Source organism: Schistocerca piceifrons, chromosome 1, assembly GCF_021461385.2.
Source record: "Schistocerca piceifrons isolate TAMUIC-IGC-003096 chromosome 1, iqSchPice1.1, whole genome shotgun sequence".
Lineage (NCBI taxonomy): Eukaryota > Metazoa > Arthropoda > Insecta > Orthoptera > Acrididae > Schistocerca > Schistocerca piceifrons.
This window is the reverse complement of record NC_060138.1, coordinates 689478228-689498980: the sequence shown is the minus strand read 5'-3', so window position 1 is coordinate 689498980 and position 20753 is coordinate 689478228. Positions and strand designations below refer to the sequence as shown.

At 39.5% G+C, this 20753-nt stretch overlaps 1 protein-coding gene across 9 annotated transcripts in view; it reads left to right on the top strand.

Moving 5' to 3' along the window:
* Nucleotides 1–20753, top strand: part of LOC124709828 (serine/threonine-protein kinase MARK2-like) — a 286137-nt gene that overhangs the window by 103801 nt on the left and 161583 nt on the right. For 8 of the 9 annotated variants that reach the window (XM_047240879.1, XM_047240876.1, XM_047240875.1 and 5 more), the window contains one exon: nt 18476–18628. In XM_047240879.1, coding sequence (XP_047096835.1) covers nt 18476–18628 — 153 coding nt within the window. Of the gene's footprint in view, nt 1–14590; nt 14653–18475; nt 18629–20753 lie in introns of those variants that run through there. The other variant, XM_047240880.1, reaches the window with a different exon arrangement.

Sequence of the window (20753 nt, the reverse complement as noted above, 5' to 3'; positions counted from 1 at the left end):
CTGGTGTTGACTGAATTGACCGGTTACAGCAGTAACAGCAAGAAGCCTGTAAATTCTTCCATCCGACAAGTTTCCTATGGAACGTTGGACCCTTAGGAATTCACACACGCGCGCGCCCGCGCGCACACGTACACACACACACACACACACACACACACACACACACACACACACACACACCAGTACTACTTTTTATTTATTTTTATTTGGTGCTCGTAGACGCCAATGGATACAATTAATTTCAGGGGCGTGTAACTGTTTGTGTGATCAGATTACAGTGGATTGTTGATAGTGTTTTGCAGATTTTCTTGCAACTCACCTGTCCTTTCACTAGGCGGACACTTTTTTCCCCCCTTAGCCTGTCTGAATCTTAACATAGCGACTGTTACGGCACGTCAGTAAAAAATCCAAATATGATACTGTTTCTGATAGATTAGTTTATTATACAGCATTCTACCCTTGAGAATTACTGTTGGCAATCATATGTGCAGCGATAGGCTTTACTGTAGTATTTTTTTGTAGAAAGGCTACAGATCGGTACGATTTCTAACACCTGTTTACACGTGTAGGAAGCTGAGAGGCATTGTGGGTGAAGACATAACCTTTTCACAGATATAAGTTTTTCAGCGCAGTTATGAATTCGGTTGACTCACGCGAGCTTGACGATCATTACAAATCTGTCTTATTAGCTGACTTACATGAAAACTCTCGTCTAACTTCGTCAAATTACCACGTTTAATGTTCCTTTATTAGTCATAATACGAGGTGCATTCAAGTTCTAAGGCCTCCGATTTTTTTTCTCCGGACTGGAAAGAGATAGAAACATGCGCATTGTTTTAAAATGAGGCCGCGTTCATTGTCAATACGTCCCAGAGATGGCAGCACCGTACGGCAGACGGAATTTTACCGCCAGCTGCGAGAATGAGAACTGTTTTAAATACTTAAAAAGGCGACGTTTTCCTTACTTGAACAGCGTGCAATCATTCGTTTTCTGAATTTGCGTGGTGTGAAGCCAATTGAAATTCATCAACAGTTGAAGGAGACATGTGGTGATGGAGTTAGGGATGTGTCGAAAGAGCGTTCGTGGGTGCGACAGTTTAATGAAGGCAGAACATCGTGTGACAACAAACCGAAAGAACCTCGGTCTCGCACAAGCCGGTCTGACGACATGATCGAGAAAGTGGAGAGGATTGTTTTGGGGGATCGCCGAATGACTGTTGAACAGACCGCCTCCAGAGTTGGCATTTCTGTGCACACAATCCTGCATGACGACCTGAAAATGCGAAAAGTGTCATCCAGGTGGGTGCCACGAGTGCTGACGGACGACCACAAGGCTGCCCGTGTTGAATGTTGCCAAGCAATGTTGACGCGCAACGACAGCATGAATGGGACTTTCTTTCCGTCAGTTGTGACAATGGATGAGACGTGGATGCCATTTTTCAATCGAGAAACAAAGCGCCAGTCAGCTCAATGGAAGCACACATATTCACCGCCACCAAAAAAATTTCGGGTAACCGCCAGTGCTGAAAAAATGATGGTGTCCATGTTCTGGGACAGCGAGGGCGTAATCCTTACCCATTGCGTTCCAAAGGGCACTACGGTAACAGGTGCATCCTACGAAAATGTTTTGAAGAACAAATTCCTTCCTGCACTGCAACAAAAACATCCGGGAAGGGATGCGCGTGTGCTGTTTCACCAAGACAACGCACCCGCACATCGAGCTAACGTTAGGCAACAGTTTCTTCGTGATAACAACTTTGAAGTGATTCCTCATGCTCCGTACTCACCTGACCTGGCTCCTAGTGACTTTTGGCGTTTTTCAACAATGAAAGACACTCTCCGTGGCCGCACATTCACCAGCCGTGCTGCTATTGCCTAAGCGATTTTCCAGTGGTCAAAACAGACTACTAAAGAAGCCTTCGTCGCTGCCATGGAATCATGGCGTCAGCGTTGTGAAAAATGTGTACGTCTGCATGGCGATTACGTCGAGAAGTAACGCCAGTTTAATCGATTTCGGGTGAATAGTTAATTAGAAAAAAAATCGGAGGCCTTAGAACTTGAATGCACCTCGTAGAAACTGCAGCAAAACTATGAGTAATTTTTTACTTAGATGAGGGAACTCTTGCTAAATAGAAACGCAGAAGTTTCTTAAATCTGATGCTTGGTACATTAGGTTTAAAGTGCGGTTGTTCACCAGGTCTGCCAGTTCCTTTTCAACCATTTGAAATTCACAACTACTGGAAAGCGCGAAAGGATTTCTTACCCATTTGTACTGGTTCATATATATAGCGTTGGGGAATATCTATCCACCACTTTCTCAATTGCACTAAATCGTCGTGAACCAATGGTTGTATTTTTTCACTCACTGCACGTTTAGATATAAATGGATACATTTCAGAATTACTTTCTTGTGTTTTTCGTACCCACACGTCGACTTAATCTCATGATATTGCACTTTCGTCTGTGGCGGTAAGGAGATTTGTGCCATTACGTCATAGACTAGCATTTGCCTTGTTGAGTATTTCAAATAAAAAGGAAAGCTAGTTTTGTGCTCCAGAGCTCATCTGTTAATGCATCCACAAACTCGGTTTTGTTTTCTTGATCAGATAACTGCAGCATTGCACCCTCAACTTCATACATTCGTTTAAGTATTCTCAATCTGGGTAGCCATGGACTCCTGTGTTCAGAAGAAGGTTACGATGCTGCGTTCCTAGCTCGTCACATATTTGAGCGAAGTCTCGACTTCAGAGGCCCACTCGTAATGCACTTTATCATTTAGACTTGTCCAAAACTGATTCAAATCCTTTCCAATGGATGCGACACCATTGCTACTACTACTACTACTACTACTACTACTACTCAAAGTCCCATGATGTCGGGACACCCAGTTTAGAAAGTCGTGCCTCTAGGATATACTAATTTTCAGCCGAAAAAGTTTCCTATTTGCTGAAGGCCAGCATGTACTACAACCTGGAACTTTGTCGGCGATTTTGGATAAGCAGACGTTCAGGAAAATGCATAGGTTTCTCATTTCCGGTATTTTCTTTCCCCCACCCACCCGTTTTGCTAACGGGAATGGAGAGCAAGAGACGAAAGACATCAGGGAAGAAGAATTCAGTGAGCTTCAAATCAAGTCTTTCGGAATGACACTGTTTAGCTATATTTTTGTCATTTGTATTGATCGTGAACGTCAATAACTATAGAGAAATAATTGTATAGCTGAATTTTTCTTGTTTTTTATTGAGCTGTATTTCGTCTTTTCTATTGATTGTGGACGTCACTGTGTTGTAGAGAAATAATTGTTGCTGAATTTTTTTTTCTAGTGTCTTATTGAGCTATGAGCATTATAAACAATTGCCCTGATGGATCAGCCCTGAAATCTGTGTACCGTTGAACAAGATATGAAATGTATCAATCAACCATGTTATGGTTCAGAAAACGGCTCTCCATAATTGTATCGATGATTGTTTGCTTTATCATACAGTGTGTTCTGTGCTTGCTAGCAACCTTGGTGCTGTGTAATAAATGTGTACTGTTGACGATCTTTCCGCTTTGCAGATTGAGTAATGAGTAATTACAGAGGATTGTAATCCTTATTCATCGTCACATATTCAGGAAATATTTTAAACTGGAAACAGTGATCCATTTCACTTGTTCGCTCGTGCGTCATCGCTATTTCTGCCTACAGTGCCGGCCGCTGTTTGTTATTTGATGTAATGATGAGCATTCTAAGACCGAAATGAATTTCAACCACGGAGTGTTCGCGATGTGTTTGTTGTTTTATAAATTGTTTTCAGTGAACAAGTCGCGGGAAGATGCTGCTGCGTCATTGACTCCAGCTGCACTGTTGCCAAGTTTACCGCGTGACAGTCGTGTGTAGGCTCTGTTGTCGGATCACCATCAATATGTTTATTAATTTGTTGGCGTTATAAGTGATGCATCTAAAACAAATGGGGAAGGTAACCATAACATCGGGCCATGGTAAACGGCGTTGAATACATTTCGTGTAGATGGTTGGAGGGGAGTAAAAGTTAAGTGTACTACAAGCACCCAGATTTGTTCTAAAGCTGTTGTTTTCAGACCGAAGACTGGTTTGATGTTGCTCCCGAGGCTGCCCTGTCTTGGGTAAGCCTCCTCATAACTACTGCAACCTACACTTTTCCGAATCTGCTTACTGTATTCATCTCTTGGTCTCCCTGTACGATTTTACCCCCCCCCCCCCCCCCCTCCCTCTTCCGTAAACTGGTGATCACTTGATATCTTAGAATGTGCCCTGTCAGACAAATACCTTCAGAAAAGACTTCCAAACCCTTAAGTCTACATCAATGTTTACAAATTTCTCTTCATCAGAAATGCTTTTACTGCCATTACCAGTGTACATTTTAAATCCTCCGCTTCGGCCGTCGTCACTTTGCTGTCCAAATAGAAAACTCACTCACTACTTTCAGTGTCTAATATAATTCCGTTACCATCGGCTGATTTAATTCGACTACATTCCGTTGCCTTTGTTTTGCTTTTGTTGATGTTCGTCTTATATCCTCCTTTCAAGACGCTGTCATTCTGTTAAGCTGCTCTTCCAAGTGCATTGCTGTCTCTTACAGAACTACAGTGGAAAGCCTCAAAGATATTATTTTTTCTCCCTGGATTTTAATTCCCACTCCAAATTTTTCTTTGGTTTCCGTTTTTGCTTTTTCAGTTTGCATATTGAATAACTTCGGGGATAGGCTACAACCCTGTCAGACCCCAATTGCAACGACTGTCTCCAGTTCATGCCACTCCACTCTTTATAAATGGCATCTGGTTTCTGTACCAATTGTGAATAGCCTTTCCCTCCCTGTACTTTACCCCTCCTACCTTCAGAATTTCAAAGCGAGTATTCCAGTCTACGAATGCAGGTTTGCCTTCCCTTAGTCGTAGGGTCAGTATTGCCTCGTGTGTCCCGACATTTCTCCGCATCCAGACTGATTTTTCCCGAGGTTGGCTTCTTCTAGTTTTGCCATTCTTCTTCTGTAAAGAACTCGTGTTAGTAGTTTGAAACCATGATTAATTACACTGATAGTTCAGCAGTTTTCACAACTGTCAGCAACTGCTTTCCTTGACATTGGAATTACTTCATTCTTCTTGAAGTCTGAGGATATTTCACTTGTCTCATGCATTTTGCACACAAGAGGGAAGAGTTTTGTCGTGGCTGTCTCTCCCAAGTCTACCAGGAGTTCTGACGGAACATCGAATACCCCCACGAGGCCTTGTTTCGAATTAGATCTTCCAGAACACTGTCAAATTGTTTTGGCAGTACCATATGCCCCATCTCATCTTCATCTAAGTCCACTTCCCTTTTTATAATATTGCTTTCAAGTTCATCTTCCTTGTATAGGCCGTCTAAATCACCTTTGAATTTTCCCTTCTTTTCATAACACTGGTTTACCATCGAAGCTCTTGATATTCATACAGCCGCTACTATTTTCCCCATACGTCTCGTTAGTTTTCCTGTAGGCGGTGTCTATCTTTCCCCTAGTGAAAAATACTTCTAAATACTTACGTTTGTGTTCTTAACTATTCCTGCGTAGCAGTTTTTCACGTCTTGAGTCTCTTTTTTATATTCTCTTTCACATGCTTCATTTGCTGCATTTTTAAATTTTCTCCTTTCATCGGTTAAATTCAGTCTCACTTATATCATCCAACGATTTCTGCTAGGTCTTGTCAGGAAACCTATATGGGCAGAATCTACGTAATTCTCTTCACTGTCCTACACTGCTAGAGAGCGAATTCGTTCGCAATAGTCCTGTACATGCAGGATTCGTATGGGAAAGGCAACATCCCCACCGAGAGCGCTGCTCGCGTTTTACCGACTGTGACTATACCTCCCCAGCAGTCATTGTCTAGTTCTTTTCTGTGAGCAGGCAAAATAACTTCATTGTTCTCATGTTTCAATAGTGGAGTTATTTTCAGCTTATTAAATGAATATTTATTTGTAGTTATCGTCAGCTAGTGTGTAAAATAAGTTCCTGTAAACAAGGACTTAGAAGTACGTAATTTGTAACTGTGATGTCTGTAGGGAAAGGTGTAGGATTGGTACACTTGGCACCTTTGTCATCTATCGCTGGCAGCGTATTGTAAACCTATGTAATTGAGTTGTCACATTGTGGCGAATTAATGAGTGCCCAGAAAGACACTGCAATCCTACTAACCATTAATTGTGTTACTGGTAGACTTCATAATTCTGGTTGGAGTTACGGACAAAAGACCACCCTACATACATATAGTTGATCGATTCTGTCTTCGGTGCGTGATGTGTGTTAAGCCCAAAAATAATTTCTGAGAAAAGTGAATTTAAAACTTTGACGAAACATGGTACATCAAACTAGTAAAATAAAGTAATTCAGTAATCAGATTAATACGTTATACTATCTATTACAACGCTGTCTAGTTTAATTGCTTAATTTATTTATTTTCTAATTTTGTGAGACAGAACGAGACGCACACGAGGTAATTGGGATGTTATACACTTGAAAAAGTTATTTTCGACACTTCAGTGACCTTTTTAATCACTTCTGGTTAATGAGTTGTACACAGAGAAAAAGGAATTTCAAAGTGCTAGATCGTTCTGTCAGATGTGTTGCGAGGAAGAATTCATATTACGTTAGTAGTGATTATTGTTCAGCACCGCGCTTTACGATTCAGCGGAGAAACTGTAACTGGCCCGAAGAAGCTCCAGTAAATCAGTTTGATTCTGAGCAAGTAAGTCTCTAAATCTTGGATACATCGCAACGTAAATTTATCCAACAGCAACTGACACTGAACATTGAGCCACATTTCTGCCGTTTTCGAGAGCAGAGCCTCAATGTTAGATTCCGTAACATTACACCAGTGAGATCGTCAGATTACAGGGAAGATCTGCAGAAATGGATGTAAAACTTTTGAATATATGTCTACTGGTTAGTATAATTTTAAGCATCGTTTTGTTTGGAACTGCAACAGCAGCATTCGTTTGCTGCTGCTACGACATGCGCGCGACCCAGTGCCCCAGTAAAACAACCTCCTACGTGCCGTACTCCCGATCAATATGAACTCCTGAACTGCACATGGCATCTGTTTGCCTTTGGAGTCTGTAGTTCAGCACGGAGGTAGCATTAGAAAAGTAAATTCTACGTTTCACATGCACCACCACTACCACCACTCCTCTGCGTGCAGTTACCAAAGCGCACAGCAAACTTACCAAATTTTCTTAGAGTAGATGTGATGTTACGCCAGTGCATCACTACGACCAATTGCAGTACCATTCATGAAGAGGAAAATCCATCTGGAGTGTGCCCAATGCGAGGTGTTTGCTTGAGATCTTTTAGCACGTGTGGCTCTCTCTCTCTCTCTCTCTCTCTCTCTCTCTCTCTCTCTCCCTCCCTCCCTCTCCCTCTACGTCCCCCGTCCCCCCTGAGCGTAGTATGCCCCTCTCCCCAATGTAGTATTTTCCCCCTATCTATTTATAAAAGCAGAAAAAAATTGGCTTGTCTCCACTCCTTCCTTCCAAATTAACAATGTCAGTGTAGGCCAGATGACGCTTGAATGCAAAGAAATAGTATCAGCGGCAGTTGAGAGATTTATACCGAATAATTTAGTAAAAGAGGATACTGATCTCCATGGTACACTAAACAGGCCAGGACACTGTTGCAGAAGCAACGAAACCAAAATACTAAGTTTAAAAGGACATAAATTCTCCAAGATTGCGGATATTTTACTGCAGCTTGGATCTTTGTGCGGACTTGTGCGAAATTTTTTTGTAGCTTTCACAGTGGAAACATCTCGAATCTGACAGAAAACCCAAATAAATTCTGGTCATATGTAAAATACGCCAGTTACAAGATATAGTAACTTCTCTGTGTCATACCAGTGGTAATATTACTGATAGCCGCACCATTAAAACAGTGTTACGAAACCAAGTTTTGCCGGCCGGAGTGGCCGTGCGGTTCTAGGCGCTTCAGTCTGGAATCGCGTGACCGCCACGGTCGCAGGTTCGAATCCTGCCTCGGGCATGGATGTGTGTGATGTCCTTAGGTTAGTTAGGTTTAAGTAGTTCTAAGTTCTAGGGGACTGATGACCACAGATGTTAAGTCCCATAGTGCTCAGTCATTTTTTTAACAAAGTTTTCCGAAATTTCTTCGCCAAAGAATGTGAAATAAATATTCCAGAATTCGAACCAAGAACAGCTGCCAACAAAACTAACTCAGAAGTAGTGTAGCAAAATGGCGTAAATCTATACCACTACATAAATACAAGTCAGTGTTTAACGTTACCAAAAATTTGAAAAGTTCCTTACTGATTTACTTTAGATTTGTACACGATACTCCAGTAAACATTCAGGGGGACATAGGGTACATCTGTTTTCAATTTATATGGCACTAATATAGATATAAATGAGAACCACTATTAACAAAATTCTTGAAATATCCTCACTGATTTACTTTAAATTTTTACGTGATACTCTAATAAATGTTTGGAAGGAGTAGGCTACATATATCTTAACACACACAGCAAAGGGAAAACTTTGTTAGCAAAAAAATTTCGAAAATTTCTTGACCGATTTACTTGAAATTGTTACTCTATAATGTGATAGGCATTCGGAAGGATATAGGCCACATATTATTTTTGTACCGTGTATAAATATACAGTACATGTAAAGGGGAAACATTGTTAGCTAAAATCTCAGAGAGTTCTTACATTTAGACTGACATGCTGTATATTTTTTAATCTACTATGCACAGATTTTATGTTACAATGGACTGCGAGAAAGAAAATACTGTGCACGGCTGCAAAAATGTATGGCTTTGTTTTCTTTGTCACAGTTTGTTTTAACAGAAAACAGGTAAGCCCTCTTTATGACACATCAGCTTGTGATTAGAGTATTACTACGGACTCTGAATAATCCAAAACTTCGTAATCCTACCCGTTTGCAGATTACAATATGCAAAATACTATCACTGAAGCTACAGTCGTAACAGATCCAGCAGCATGAGAGGTCTCCCATACTCTGTACAGCAGTGACCCCCCTCCCTCCACCCCCAACCAATTTACCATTCATTTTAAGGGCTTCAGTTCCAATCAGTGTTTCATTGGCAATAATACTAAACATGGCTGAAGATAACGGGGGGGGGGGGGGGGCAGGGTTAATAGATGAGAATCGAGAGGGTGAAGGAGAAAAAGGACAGAAGAAAGGTGGTGGTGGAGGAGGAGGAATTGGAGAGAAATAGGGAGGAGGAGGTAGTGGGCAGAGAGAAGGGGAGGAGGAAGAGATGAACAGAAAGACGGGGGAGAAGCAGGTGGACAGAGAGGAGGTAGAGGAGGTGGTAAGGATGTATATCCAATTCCCATACATATTTAGCAATTGTGAAGCATTGCCAGGTTCTCTAACCATTTAACAAACTAAAGCATCGTGTATACGACCCTAGACAACCGGGATTTTTCGAATTGGAACTGAAGCCCTTAAAATGAATGGTAAATTGGTTGGGGGAGGAGGGGGGTCACTGCTGTACAGAGTATGAGAGACATCTAAACATGGCTGGGCAAATTCATATTCTTTAGGAGGGGGGGGGGGGGGGGGCTGGTTTCACAAAGCGCCTAGCATCCAGCGCACGTTGGTGTATTGTTCATTCATATGATTTTTGAAACGCATGAATGTGTTCAAAAATATGAAAAAACTAAGTTGATTTCTGAATGAATCATAAGTTGATTTTTGAATGCGTGGACAGTGTACGTGATGTCTCTGCCAGGGCAATCCCCGTCGTATCTAGAAATAAACTTTGATGCAGACAAAAGGCGACGGGGCTATACGAGCTGAACGGAATAAAGCCGAACGGCTGAACGCCAACCGCTGTTTATGAGGTTGACTGGGTCTGCGAATGATCAGCGTTGTTATAATTACTAGCGAAAGCCGTAGATTAAACTACCAGAGTGGAAATAAACGACTAACAGGAATAACAGGTAAGAAAGATTATGTGTTATCTTCTCGATGTATCCAAGAAAATCAAATTTAGACAAAGCTTTTAGCCAGACCGCTACACTAATAAGGGCCAGTTATGCAGACCCCAGCTAACAGGCGCTTAAGTTCCATTCTGGGAGTAGCGCGGAAAACGCGTTGTACGAACACGTAATAACGCCTAACCGGAGAATAACGCCGGATAACTAAACCGGTGGGGTTAGTGAAGTTAACCGGAGAAAAAGTTTTGACCCTGGCAGGAATAGTTACAAAATTAGTGATAGGGTTGCTTGTTAGAACGAGGTTTGCTTGTATTAGGCCTAATAGGCATTTGATATTCTAACTTCGTGAAAATGACCATTTGTTCCAAAACAGTCTCGTTTATTTGGTGTGTATTACAACTTCTGCGATATTAGGCAGGCCTATTTCGTTTTATCTACCACACAGTAACAAAATACACTTAATCAGATCGAGAAACCACACCAGTCTATGATACTATTTGTATTAACAGCTTTTTCAGTATTAGACAACGACATTTCGTTTTTCCGTGTAGCAAAACGCTTGACGAACTTTGATGAGGTAATAGGTTCTTTCACAGAAAGGAAAGCACACCATGTAAAGCCGTAGCAATATTAGGTAGAAAAATTTGCTAGACTTGAGGATTGAAGAAATATATACTTTCTTGCTTGTCTCTTGTCTTTACTGGTTTTATATATCCTATGTTTAAATTGTCACATGTAACAGCAAGTTATTAGTTAATAGGCAATAAAGAGTGGAGATTTTCTGGAGTTGTTGTTCTCTCGGTTACAAGTGATCCCATCCACTATTAATTGCAAGTTTCTTTTTTTAAGAGGGACAAGATGTCAAAACGGCCGAGTAGGAGCGAGAGAGGCACCACAGGACATTTTAATTTCTACTGTAGTGCATATAGTTTGATGTCATCAACTACAAGATATACACATTTGAATTCGACAGAGCGAAATACAGTGATGTGCGACAGAAGAATGCTGTGTGAAGATGCGTGGCACTGCACTTTGTCACACTTTAAGACCAAATAACAAATGGTTCAAATGGCTCTGAGCACTATGGGACTCAACATCTATGGTCATAAGTCCCCTAGAACTTAGAACTACCTAACCTAAGGACATCACACAACACCCAGTCATCACGAGGCAGAGAAAGTCCCTGACCCCGCTGGGAATCGAACCCGGACGCGGGAAGCGAGAACGCTACCGCACGACCACGAGCTGCGGACTACCAAATAACATGTCTTACATTTCCTCAAAGACATATGTTTTAAGTATCAGACCCTTCAGAAAGATGTGCGCTGCAAAATGAACAATTTTTTGAAAAGTCGAATTAATTTTTGGCGCCGTACCTCAAACGCTGGAGGTAGTGCCCCCGCCCCCTCCCCCTATCTAGTCTTGCCCTGGTTCGGAAATATCGTAGATCCGGGACTGATACACAGAGTAGTCTATGTTGCAGTGGGGAGGTGGGTAGTCTCCACTTGACCCGTATTTACGTTTATTGATTTTGCTGTTTCCCCTTCGTTTATTGCTCTCACGTCAAATGAAAACAAACATTTCTGTGGCCGAGAGCTGTCAAGTGAATTAAAATACATTCACATAATTGCGGAAGGCTAAAATAAGTTATTAGTTTGTTTTTATTTTATTTCCACCTTTCTGACAATCAAGAATTAATCTCTTTCCAGAACAGTGAAGTTATTTTTGTTGGTTTGCTAAAGAAACTTTGCTTTTACTAATCTTTTCCGCTGAGGCAGTCCATTTATTTGAAACGAAGTATTTAATTCCACACCATTGGCTAGTTTGAACTGTTCGCTGCATGTGCACGTTTTCATCTTCTAGCACGTATGGCATTATGCCATAATAAAATACCAAACACGAGATAACACAGTACTGGTAATCAAAGAAAATTTACATCCGAATCTGGACATAGGAATGTGCACTTTTAGCCAAATTATGCATTTTAGTATGATTCACGAAATTCCGATGCTCTGGGATGCTTTGATGTCTTGTTTCTTTTATGATAGAAGATATTTTAATGTTTTACACGTACGAACATGCAGGCTTCTGCGTCGTCGTAGCTGCGCAGCGCGGTGGCGCCTGTTATCTGACGCTGTGTGGCAGCTACTGAAACGTACGTAATTCTAACAGTCGTGGGAAAATATTGCGAATGGTGGTTTGAAAAGCGTTGCTTCCAAAGTAAATTTTCTTTTACGCAAGATAAACTGTGTGTGAAAATTTAAGACGAATTTCTTAAATAACAGAGCGTTTGACTCTCATTTAAAAATCAACTCTTTGTGGTCGACTATTAGAAAAATTTCGTGTCCAAATGATGACATTTATGTCGTTATTAATAATTTTACTGGCGCATTAGCGTGATGTATCTTAAAGTGTAACACGCGCAAAAAAGATCAACATTATATGTGGAAACTTAGATTCTCTTGCAGCTTATTAATCTTCGAGACCAATATTACATGTGAAAGTTTTGGTTTTCTTGTAACAGCACCATGTATATTACTTTAAACCGTTAACTTTTCCTATTTGTGTGGTCGCGCTACTGAACAGTGATGTTGCTATTGGCTGAATACATCAAGTGTCCTATGCTCTGAATATCCGCCATCGGCTGGCGACGTTACGACACATGAGCTATGACTGGCTGCACATCGCAATCTCGATTTCAATACTTCGGAAAGTGACATGCGGTGTTTCGTGGAATTTGAATTCATACTTTCGTCATACGAAAATATGCAGCCTACATGTTGCTGCACATCACAGATCTTTCGAAAACGTGTTTTCCCCTCCTAAGTTTCGTTTTGTAAGTTGCCGGGAAATTCTAAACCGGTGTAGAACCGTAACGATTCAATGGATTGATAAGTTTTACAGTTCCGAAGAAAAGTATACTGTCACTTAACATGTCACCCCGGGAGAAATGGTATTTTTAACCGGGAAATCCGGGAATTTTTTTCGTTGCCCGCGTATACACCCTGTAAAGTTTTCTGACCGAGATAGTATGCCAGTTAGATTCCTTTCTGATCACGTACAGCTACTGAATCAATGAAAGATCCATACCTAAAGACTGGAATGTTCCACAGTTGCATAATACTCAAGAACGGAAACAGAAGTAATCTGCTGAATTGCGGACCTATATCACTGACATTAACTTGCAGTAAGATTTTGGAACGTGTACTGTGTTCAAACATTATGAATTGTCTCGAACGTAATGCTTTATTGACAGGTAGTCAGCAGAGATTCAGAAAATATTGTTCTTGTGAAACACAACTGGCTTTTTATTCACACGAAGTAGTGGATGCTATCTACAGAGCATCTCATTGATTACACATTTCTAGATTTCCAGAAGGTTTTCGATACCATTCCTCACAAGAGACTTCTGATCAGAGTACATGCCTAGGGAGTACCATTCAGGTAAGCGACTTCTTTCAGTATTTTGCATTAGAAAGGTCACATTACTTAGTAATCAACAAAAAGTCATTGAGTAAAACAGAGGTGATATCGCTTATTCCCCAAGGAAGCGTTATAGGTCCTCTGCTGTTCATAGTCTGTGTTAACAGTGTAGGAGTTAATCTGAGCAGCTCTCTTAGATTGTTTGCAGGTGATGCTGTCATTTACTGTTCAATAAACTCATCAGAAGCGCAAAACCAATTGCATAATGACGTAAACACAACATCCCTAAGGTGCAAAAAGTGTCAGTCAGGTAATATAAATGAGTACTAAAAGAAATGCATTGAATTTGTTACACAATAAATCACAAATCTAAAGGCTGTCAATTCAACTAAATATCTAGGAATTACAGTATTTTCAAACACCTTAGTCTGGAATGAGCACTAAGATAATGTTGTGAGGAAGGCAAGGCAGAAACTGTGTTTTATTGGCAGAACTTAGGAGCTGCAGCAGGCATACTAAAGAAACGAGCTACACTATGTTTGTCCATCCTGTGCTCGAGTATTGCTGTGTGGTATGGGACCATTATCAGATATGACTGATGGAAGACATCAGAAAAGTTCCATGGAGGAAACTCGTTTTGTATTATTGTGAAATAGGGGGGAGTGCCACAGATATGGTAAATTGGTGTGGCAATGGATAAAAACAATTTATTCTTGCGGCAAGATCTTTTCACAAAATTTCAAGTGCCAACTTCCTGCTCTGAATGTGAAAGTAAATCGTTGGCACCCACCTACATAGGATGGAAATGATCATTACAATAAAATAAGAGAAATTAGAGCTTATGCAGAGAAATATAAGTGTTAATTTTTCCTCTCACTGTTAAGAGTGTGGAGTGATAGGGAAATAGTCTGAAGGAGGCACTTTGTTCTCTCTTGCTTCAGTATTAACAACCATCTTTACGGGAAAAAAACAGTGGATCAAAAATACATGGATATTCAAATTACTTTTCTGATAATGTCTTTACGTAATATGAGTGGGTGGAAAGCTGATCAGAGTGACGTGCTCAACAGAAATGCTGAGTCACTGCATTTGGCAACATTGCGTCATGTGTAGTGGGGGAACACTTGTTGTGTGGCTGCCCAACTGATCCACTTTGCCTACAATAGGGCTTCTTTCTTGTTACAAGCAGAGCAGTCAGCTACCATGTGTGTTATGTGGGTTGACAGTAGACGAGATCCCTGTTTGCATCTCAGTACTGTGGTGAGTTTTCTCTTGTCCCTCCTTCGCCCCCCCCCCCCCCCCCCCTCTCTCTCTCTCTCTCTCTCTCTCTCTGTGTGTGTGTGTGTGTGTGTGTGTGTGTGTGTGTGTGTGTGTGTGTGTGTGTGTGTGTGTGTTTTTTTTTTTTTTTTTTCCATTAGTAGATAATACTTCAGCGTGTATATTTCCCAGGAGCTTATCTAGTTGCATAACAGTTCTGTTTATAGATTTGTGTATGACTATGTTTTATAGATGTATATCTCTCTCTCTTTTACAGTAAGATTATAAAGTCTTTGAAATTGCTAATATAATGGGTATAGTCCATTGTTTCTCTCCAAGAGAATTGTCAAATATCTCTGTCTATAAAAGCTGTGTTTCTTGTTTAAGTCGTCCTGCTTTTCAAAAAGCTGATGTAAATTTAATATTACATCATTGGCACAACAAACTTTTCTACAATCAAGTTGTTGTTTTATAAGTACTATAAATGCTCTGTAATTTTTTATTCTGTTTATAATAATTATTGAGAAATAAAAAAGATATGATCGGCATACTATACACTTCTATTTATTTCTTTTAGATCCAGGCACGTTATTGTGCCTCTGTTACTAAAATTTTCCACAAATGCATAGGATTCTAAAAGTAGTGACAGTAAAATGTTTTGATGTGATGGTAGTCAAGTAACTTGGTTTGGCCATTTTCTAATGTTGTTGCAAAATCCACAGGTCTAAAATCAGCAAACAAAGGTGTGCGGTATAGATGCAGTTTGGCATAAATGTTTAATATTTATTGGTGATGGTGTATGTAGATATGTTTGTGTGATTAACACAAGTATCCAGCTGAATGAATCAAGATTGTGTAATACACTAGTTAATGCTGACAATGTCATCTCGATTTTCAGAAAAGAGAAAGGTCAAGAAGGAATAACTTAGCTTTAATAAAATAAGTACTTATATAATATGAAAACATCAACTTGTGATATTACAATAATTATTTTTAAAGCAAAACTTCTGTTCATATTAATTTTAAAAAAGGAGTAGACAAGGTAAATCACTTAAACTACAAGGGCGTGTTGAAAAGTAGTGCCGCTGAATTTACATGGAAACTCTTAAAGCTTTTTAAATAAGAGACATTGTTAACATTCTGTGTCTTTATTCTTGATGTTTACATATTTATTTCTCAGTGTAGTCACCTCGACAACAAACACATTTTTCTCGTGAGACCAGTTTGTTGATACATAGTCATTGCGGAATGTTTGACTTTGTTGATGGAGCCACAACCCCGCCGCTGCTTGCACCACTTCATTAGTATCAAAGTGAAGTCCTTGAATGTGTTCCTAAAGTTTTGGAAACAGATGAAAATTGAATTGGCACCAAATGTGGACTGTGAAGTGTATGATGAATGACTGAACTCAGTGTGTCACATTGTTGCAGCTGTCACAGTGCTTGTGCATGGTGTGGCACTGTCATGCTGAAGGAGAGAATGCTCCATGTGCGGATGAACTCTTCGAATCCAGAACTCAAGTAAAGCACGCTGTTTCTCAAGCACAGAGATGTTACATTTCACACCATCATGTTAAGCGCTACAGTTCAGTATCAGATGCTTGTAGATATGTAGACATGGGAAAAATAAAGAAGTTGAATGTTAATTAAAATTTGTTTTATTTTAAAGCTTTTAAGAGTTTTCACATAAAATTTGGAGGAGTTACTTTTCAGTACGCCCTCATACCTTAGCTTTGACTCGACTTACAGATAATAATAATAATAATAATAATAATAATAATAATAATAATAATAATATACACAATTAGTTAACAAGTCTGACATGATATATTATACTATCAGCTGCCACCTAAAAATTAAAACATGTTAAAATACATAAATTAGGAAAAAAAACATAATCTCTTGAATTGCCATATGAAAGATAGTCATGGCTTTACACTAGAAACAGGAAACACTCATTCTGAATGCAGAAATGAAATTGTTAAGAGTTATCAAAGGCTTAAATAGTGTAGATAGATTCAGAAAAGAGGATATTAGAAATGAGCATCAGATAAAATTCTTAAACTACCCTCTTCAGAGGCAGTGATAGCCTTCCATTTGACATATTCATTCACTGAACTAAAAATGCTATGTTTCAGATCACATACATAAAAATTTAGTTGCAGTCCAATTTTTATGCATAAATTTGCTTGTAGTTTTAGACATTCTATTATATAAATTAAACACTTTTCACTAAGGAACCACACTCATCATGAAAACAATTTGTAACAGTTAATTTATTGACCACAAGTGTTGTCCATTATTGTCTTTGCTTATTGGGCCCTTTAGCACTATAGTGATAATACAACGGAACAGAAGACAACACCATGCTGTAGTAGCTGTCCTGTAGATAATTAATTTGCATTTAGTTTCTTTTGTGGTACAGGAGTGCAGGTCAGAGTTTTCAGGCGCATGCACATTTCTAACAGTTGGGCCATATATATCAGTTATATGTATTATGTAACTCGGGCTAGATGCTTCCACACTGATAAATTTTTTGTTATTGCAGTTGGTGATGTTTCTATTGTGTCTTCAAGTATAAATTACTTCTGTTGGGTTTAAACCTAGTAGACAAATGCATTTGCCAAACCTTTATTAATTTCACATACATAAAGCAATGCCAAAGATCAAAAGTTAATTGAAGAAGAAGAAGAAGAAGAAGGGGAGGGGGGCAATGTATTAATTGTCACCGGGCACTGATACTGAATACTTGAGTTTGTAGTCAGATACTTTCTCACACTACCCAAAAAGTAAGAGAATAGTACTACAACTGCATGTTTCCCTGCTGAAAGTTGCGCCAAAGAGTGCCTGTCATTTGGTACATCGTAATTCAAATAGTAATAAATAATGCTATGGATAACAACCACATTCATGGTATGGTGAAACCTTAATAGCTGGAAGATTGTGTGGATATTTCAGTCATAAGAATTGGAAATTAAATCTAAAATTAAATTGTTTGTTTGAACCTCTGCAGAAATCAATGTATTAGTATATTTTCTTGATCTGTACTTCAATTTTAAAGACATGCTTCTCAAAATAATGGTTCAGATTTCATTTTTTAGCAGTGTGTTCATTATTGATGTGTTTCAATTTCAGACTCTAAGGAGTGTAATTACTTAAACAATTATCTATTTGGCCACTGAATGTGTGCATACTGTATAATTTAAAACACTGTGAATTTATTTGCTATCAGTAACATACCTATTCACAATGCTTAATGCATAGAATGATAGCTAGTGAGGCAGGTAGGTGAAAAGGACCCGGATTAAATCTATGCTACTGTTAAGTGTGCACTGCGCTGGTACTGTGGCCAGCCTGGGAGTGGTTTTTAGGCAGTTGTTGAGGCAAGTGCTTGGCTTAACCCCACTCTCCACCTCGGAAAATACGATAAACAATTAAGGTATGAAAGCCTCTACTTATTTGATAAATAGCATTGGACTCCCTCATAGTCATTTGCACAAATGTAAGCTGCTCCGTTATCACATTAAAAGGAAATATTTTGTGTTTCTTTTACATTCACCTTCATTTTTAAACGGTTCCACATAGTAAAAATATGTTAACCTTTTATTCTTATTAAAATAATACAGCTATGTATAGTGAAAAGAAAATGAATGTCTCAATTTGTGGTAGTTCTGCTACTTTAATTTTCAGCATTCATAAGGTACCTGGCTCACATTTAGCAGGTTTGTAAAGTTATTCTGAAAGCCGTAGTGGGAATGTAGTTTTAAAGCTGATCCTTTCAAGCATAAGCTGGCTACAGCTAATTATTTGAAAATTGTGTTTTCTAGACGGGTGAGAGTGCGTCATCAGCGAGTCGTGTATCATCGCGCAGCCGTACAGCCGATGAGCCACATATTGGAAAGTACAAGTTGCTCAAGACCATTGGAAAAGGAAATTTTGCCAAGGTCAAATTGGCCAAGCATGTGCCCACTGGAAAAGAGGTATTTATAAATAATACATTGCCACTTGACTGTAGATTTAGCACATTTGGTTCTTTCAGAATAAATTAGACCGGGGATTTTCAAACTGTGCATCATAGTTCCCAAAAAATGGTTCAAATGGCTCTGAGCACTATGGGACTCAATTTCTGAGGTCATTAGTCCCCCAGAACTTAGAACTAGTTAAACCTAACTAACCTAAGGACATCACACACATCCATGCCCGAGACAAGATTCGAACCTGTGACCGTAGCGGTCTCGCGGTTCCGGACTGCAGTGCCGGGAAGTGCACGGCCATCATAGTTCCCAGGCAGGAACAACATATGTGCTTGTAGCGACATCTGACAAGTGGAATTACTATGCAGTGTAGTAGATAGTAGTTATATTTTTTGCCCTACTGATTTGTTTCTATTCAGTAAGAATTAGTTTGAAGTTTACTTTTGATGGATGAGATTTATTTTGTCTGTCTTCCGTGATTCATCTCTCTCTTCCAGTGTAGACAACTTTTTAAATGTATTGTGTAGTGCTGAAATGCTGGAAGTATGATGGCAGTTCCTTGGATTTCGGTTTTACACGTACTAATGTTGGAACTTAAGAATGACCAGTTTGTGTCATTTATTTCAGTCTTAGCATCATAATGCATATTTTCTAGTGAAATCACATTTGTTGTCAAATCATGGTAGTTTGGTAAACAAACCATGAGGACACTTTCCTGCTGTTAAAAAGAAATTCCTAAACAAGCAGTGACTACTCTAAAACTTTTTTTTAATGTAAATCATCTACTTTGTAGTGAAGAGCAAGAAACATCACACTTCAGCAAGAAAAAGTTGGCTAATAAGCAGGTACATTACATTTTCTGTGCTTGTCACACAGTTTTAGAAGACATGAACTTCCATACTTTTTAAGTATTAAAGTCTTTATTCATGGATCATTTAACTGAACTCTACTTACTTTCTGAAGCATTTTCAGATCAATTTGGTCAACAGAACTAGATCAGAGATCCTTTCAGTACAAAACTTCCAGTAGTGCTTACCACTGATGAACAATAGTCATTTGCTGAGCTATTGATTTTGTTGCAACAATGCGATGTAAGAACATTATAAATTAATTAAAATAACTTACATCAACAGTTGTTAATAATGAAATTACTATTATTATTCATTTGTTTTGAAATTTACTTCTATTTATTCCACACTTGAAAGGCTGATGTCATGTGAAAAGGAGCTGCAGGTGATTATGCTCAGGTCAGTGGAGGCATGGACCCAGAAAGTTTGAAAACCACTGACTTTGACATAGGGACATATTGCACATATGCCAGCTCAGGTGGTTAAAACTAAATATTGTGCTTGATTGGCCAAGTACTCTGTAAATTGAAGTCTGGAATTGTCACAGCTCTCAAGTTTTCACTCTCTCTGTCATTATGCTGCTGTATTGTGAGATGATAGCTGTAGTGGTAAAGTAAGATGTCAGCTTTAATCTTCAGGCAGCATTTGGCAGCTGTTAGTATGGAGATAGTCAAAGTAGAGATATAGTGACCAGAGAAAGAGCTGTTGTGAAAAAAATTTTGGCACCCTACCCATTTTAAGGTGTAGGGTGTAAGGTGCAGAGTAAGTAGTAGTTCATAGGGAACTTGTTAAATAAAAACTGTTATAGTTATCTCCTTCTGATAACTGTTAATTTGCAGTATCTACTTTTCACACCTCACTTCGTACCCCGCCCTCCTCCTTTCAGATATTCCAGTCAGTACTTCTGCCTGATCCTTTTGTCTACAAATTGTTTGCATCAAATATACCTTCAGCAGTTTTCAGAGAGATTTCTTGTTTTCTCCGGGTTGGAATACCAACAATATGAGGGAAAAATAGATGCTACTTGCCGTAAAGATGCTTCGTTGAGTTGCAGTTGCGCGTGTGCACAGACGTGCGCACATGACAGCCACTTCCAGCTGGAAGCTGGAATGCAACTGTCACATAGAATGATACAATGGAAGCAGCAATCTGGGGGGGGGGACTGACAAATGATAGCAGGGTACGGGTGGGGGAAGAGAAGAGTGTGTCTGGCATACAGTACAGGAGCTCGACTGCCAACAGATGCAGTGTCATGAGGCTGGGGGGGGGGATGAGAGGGGGGG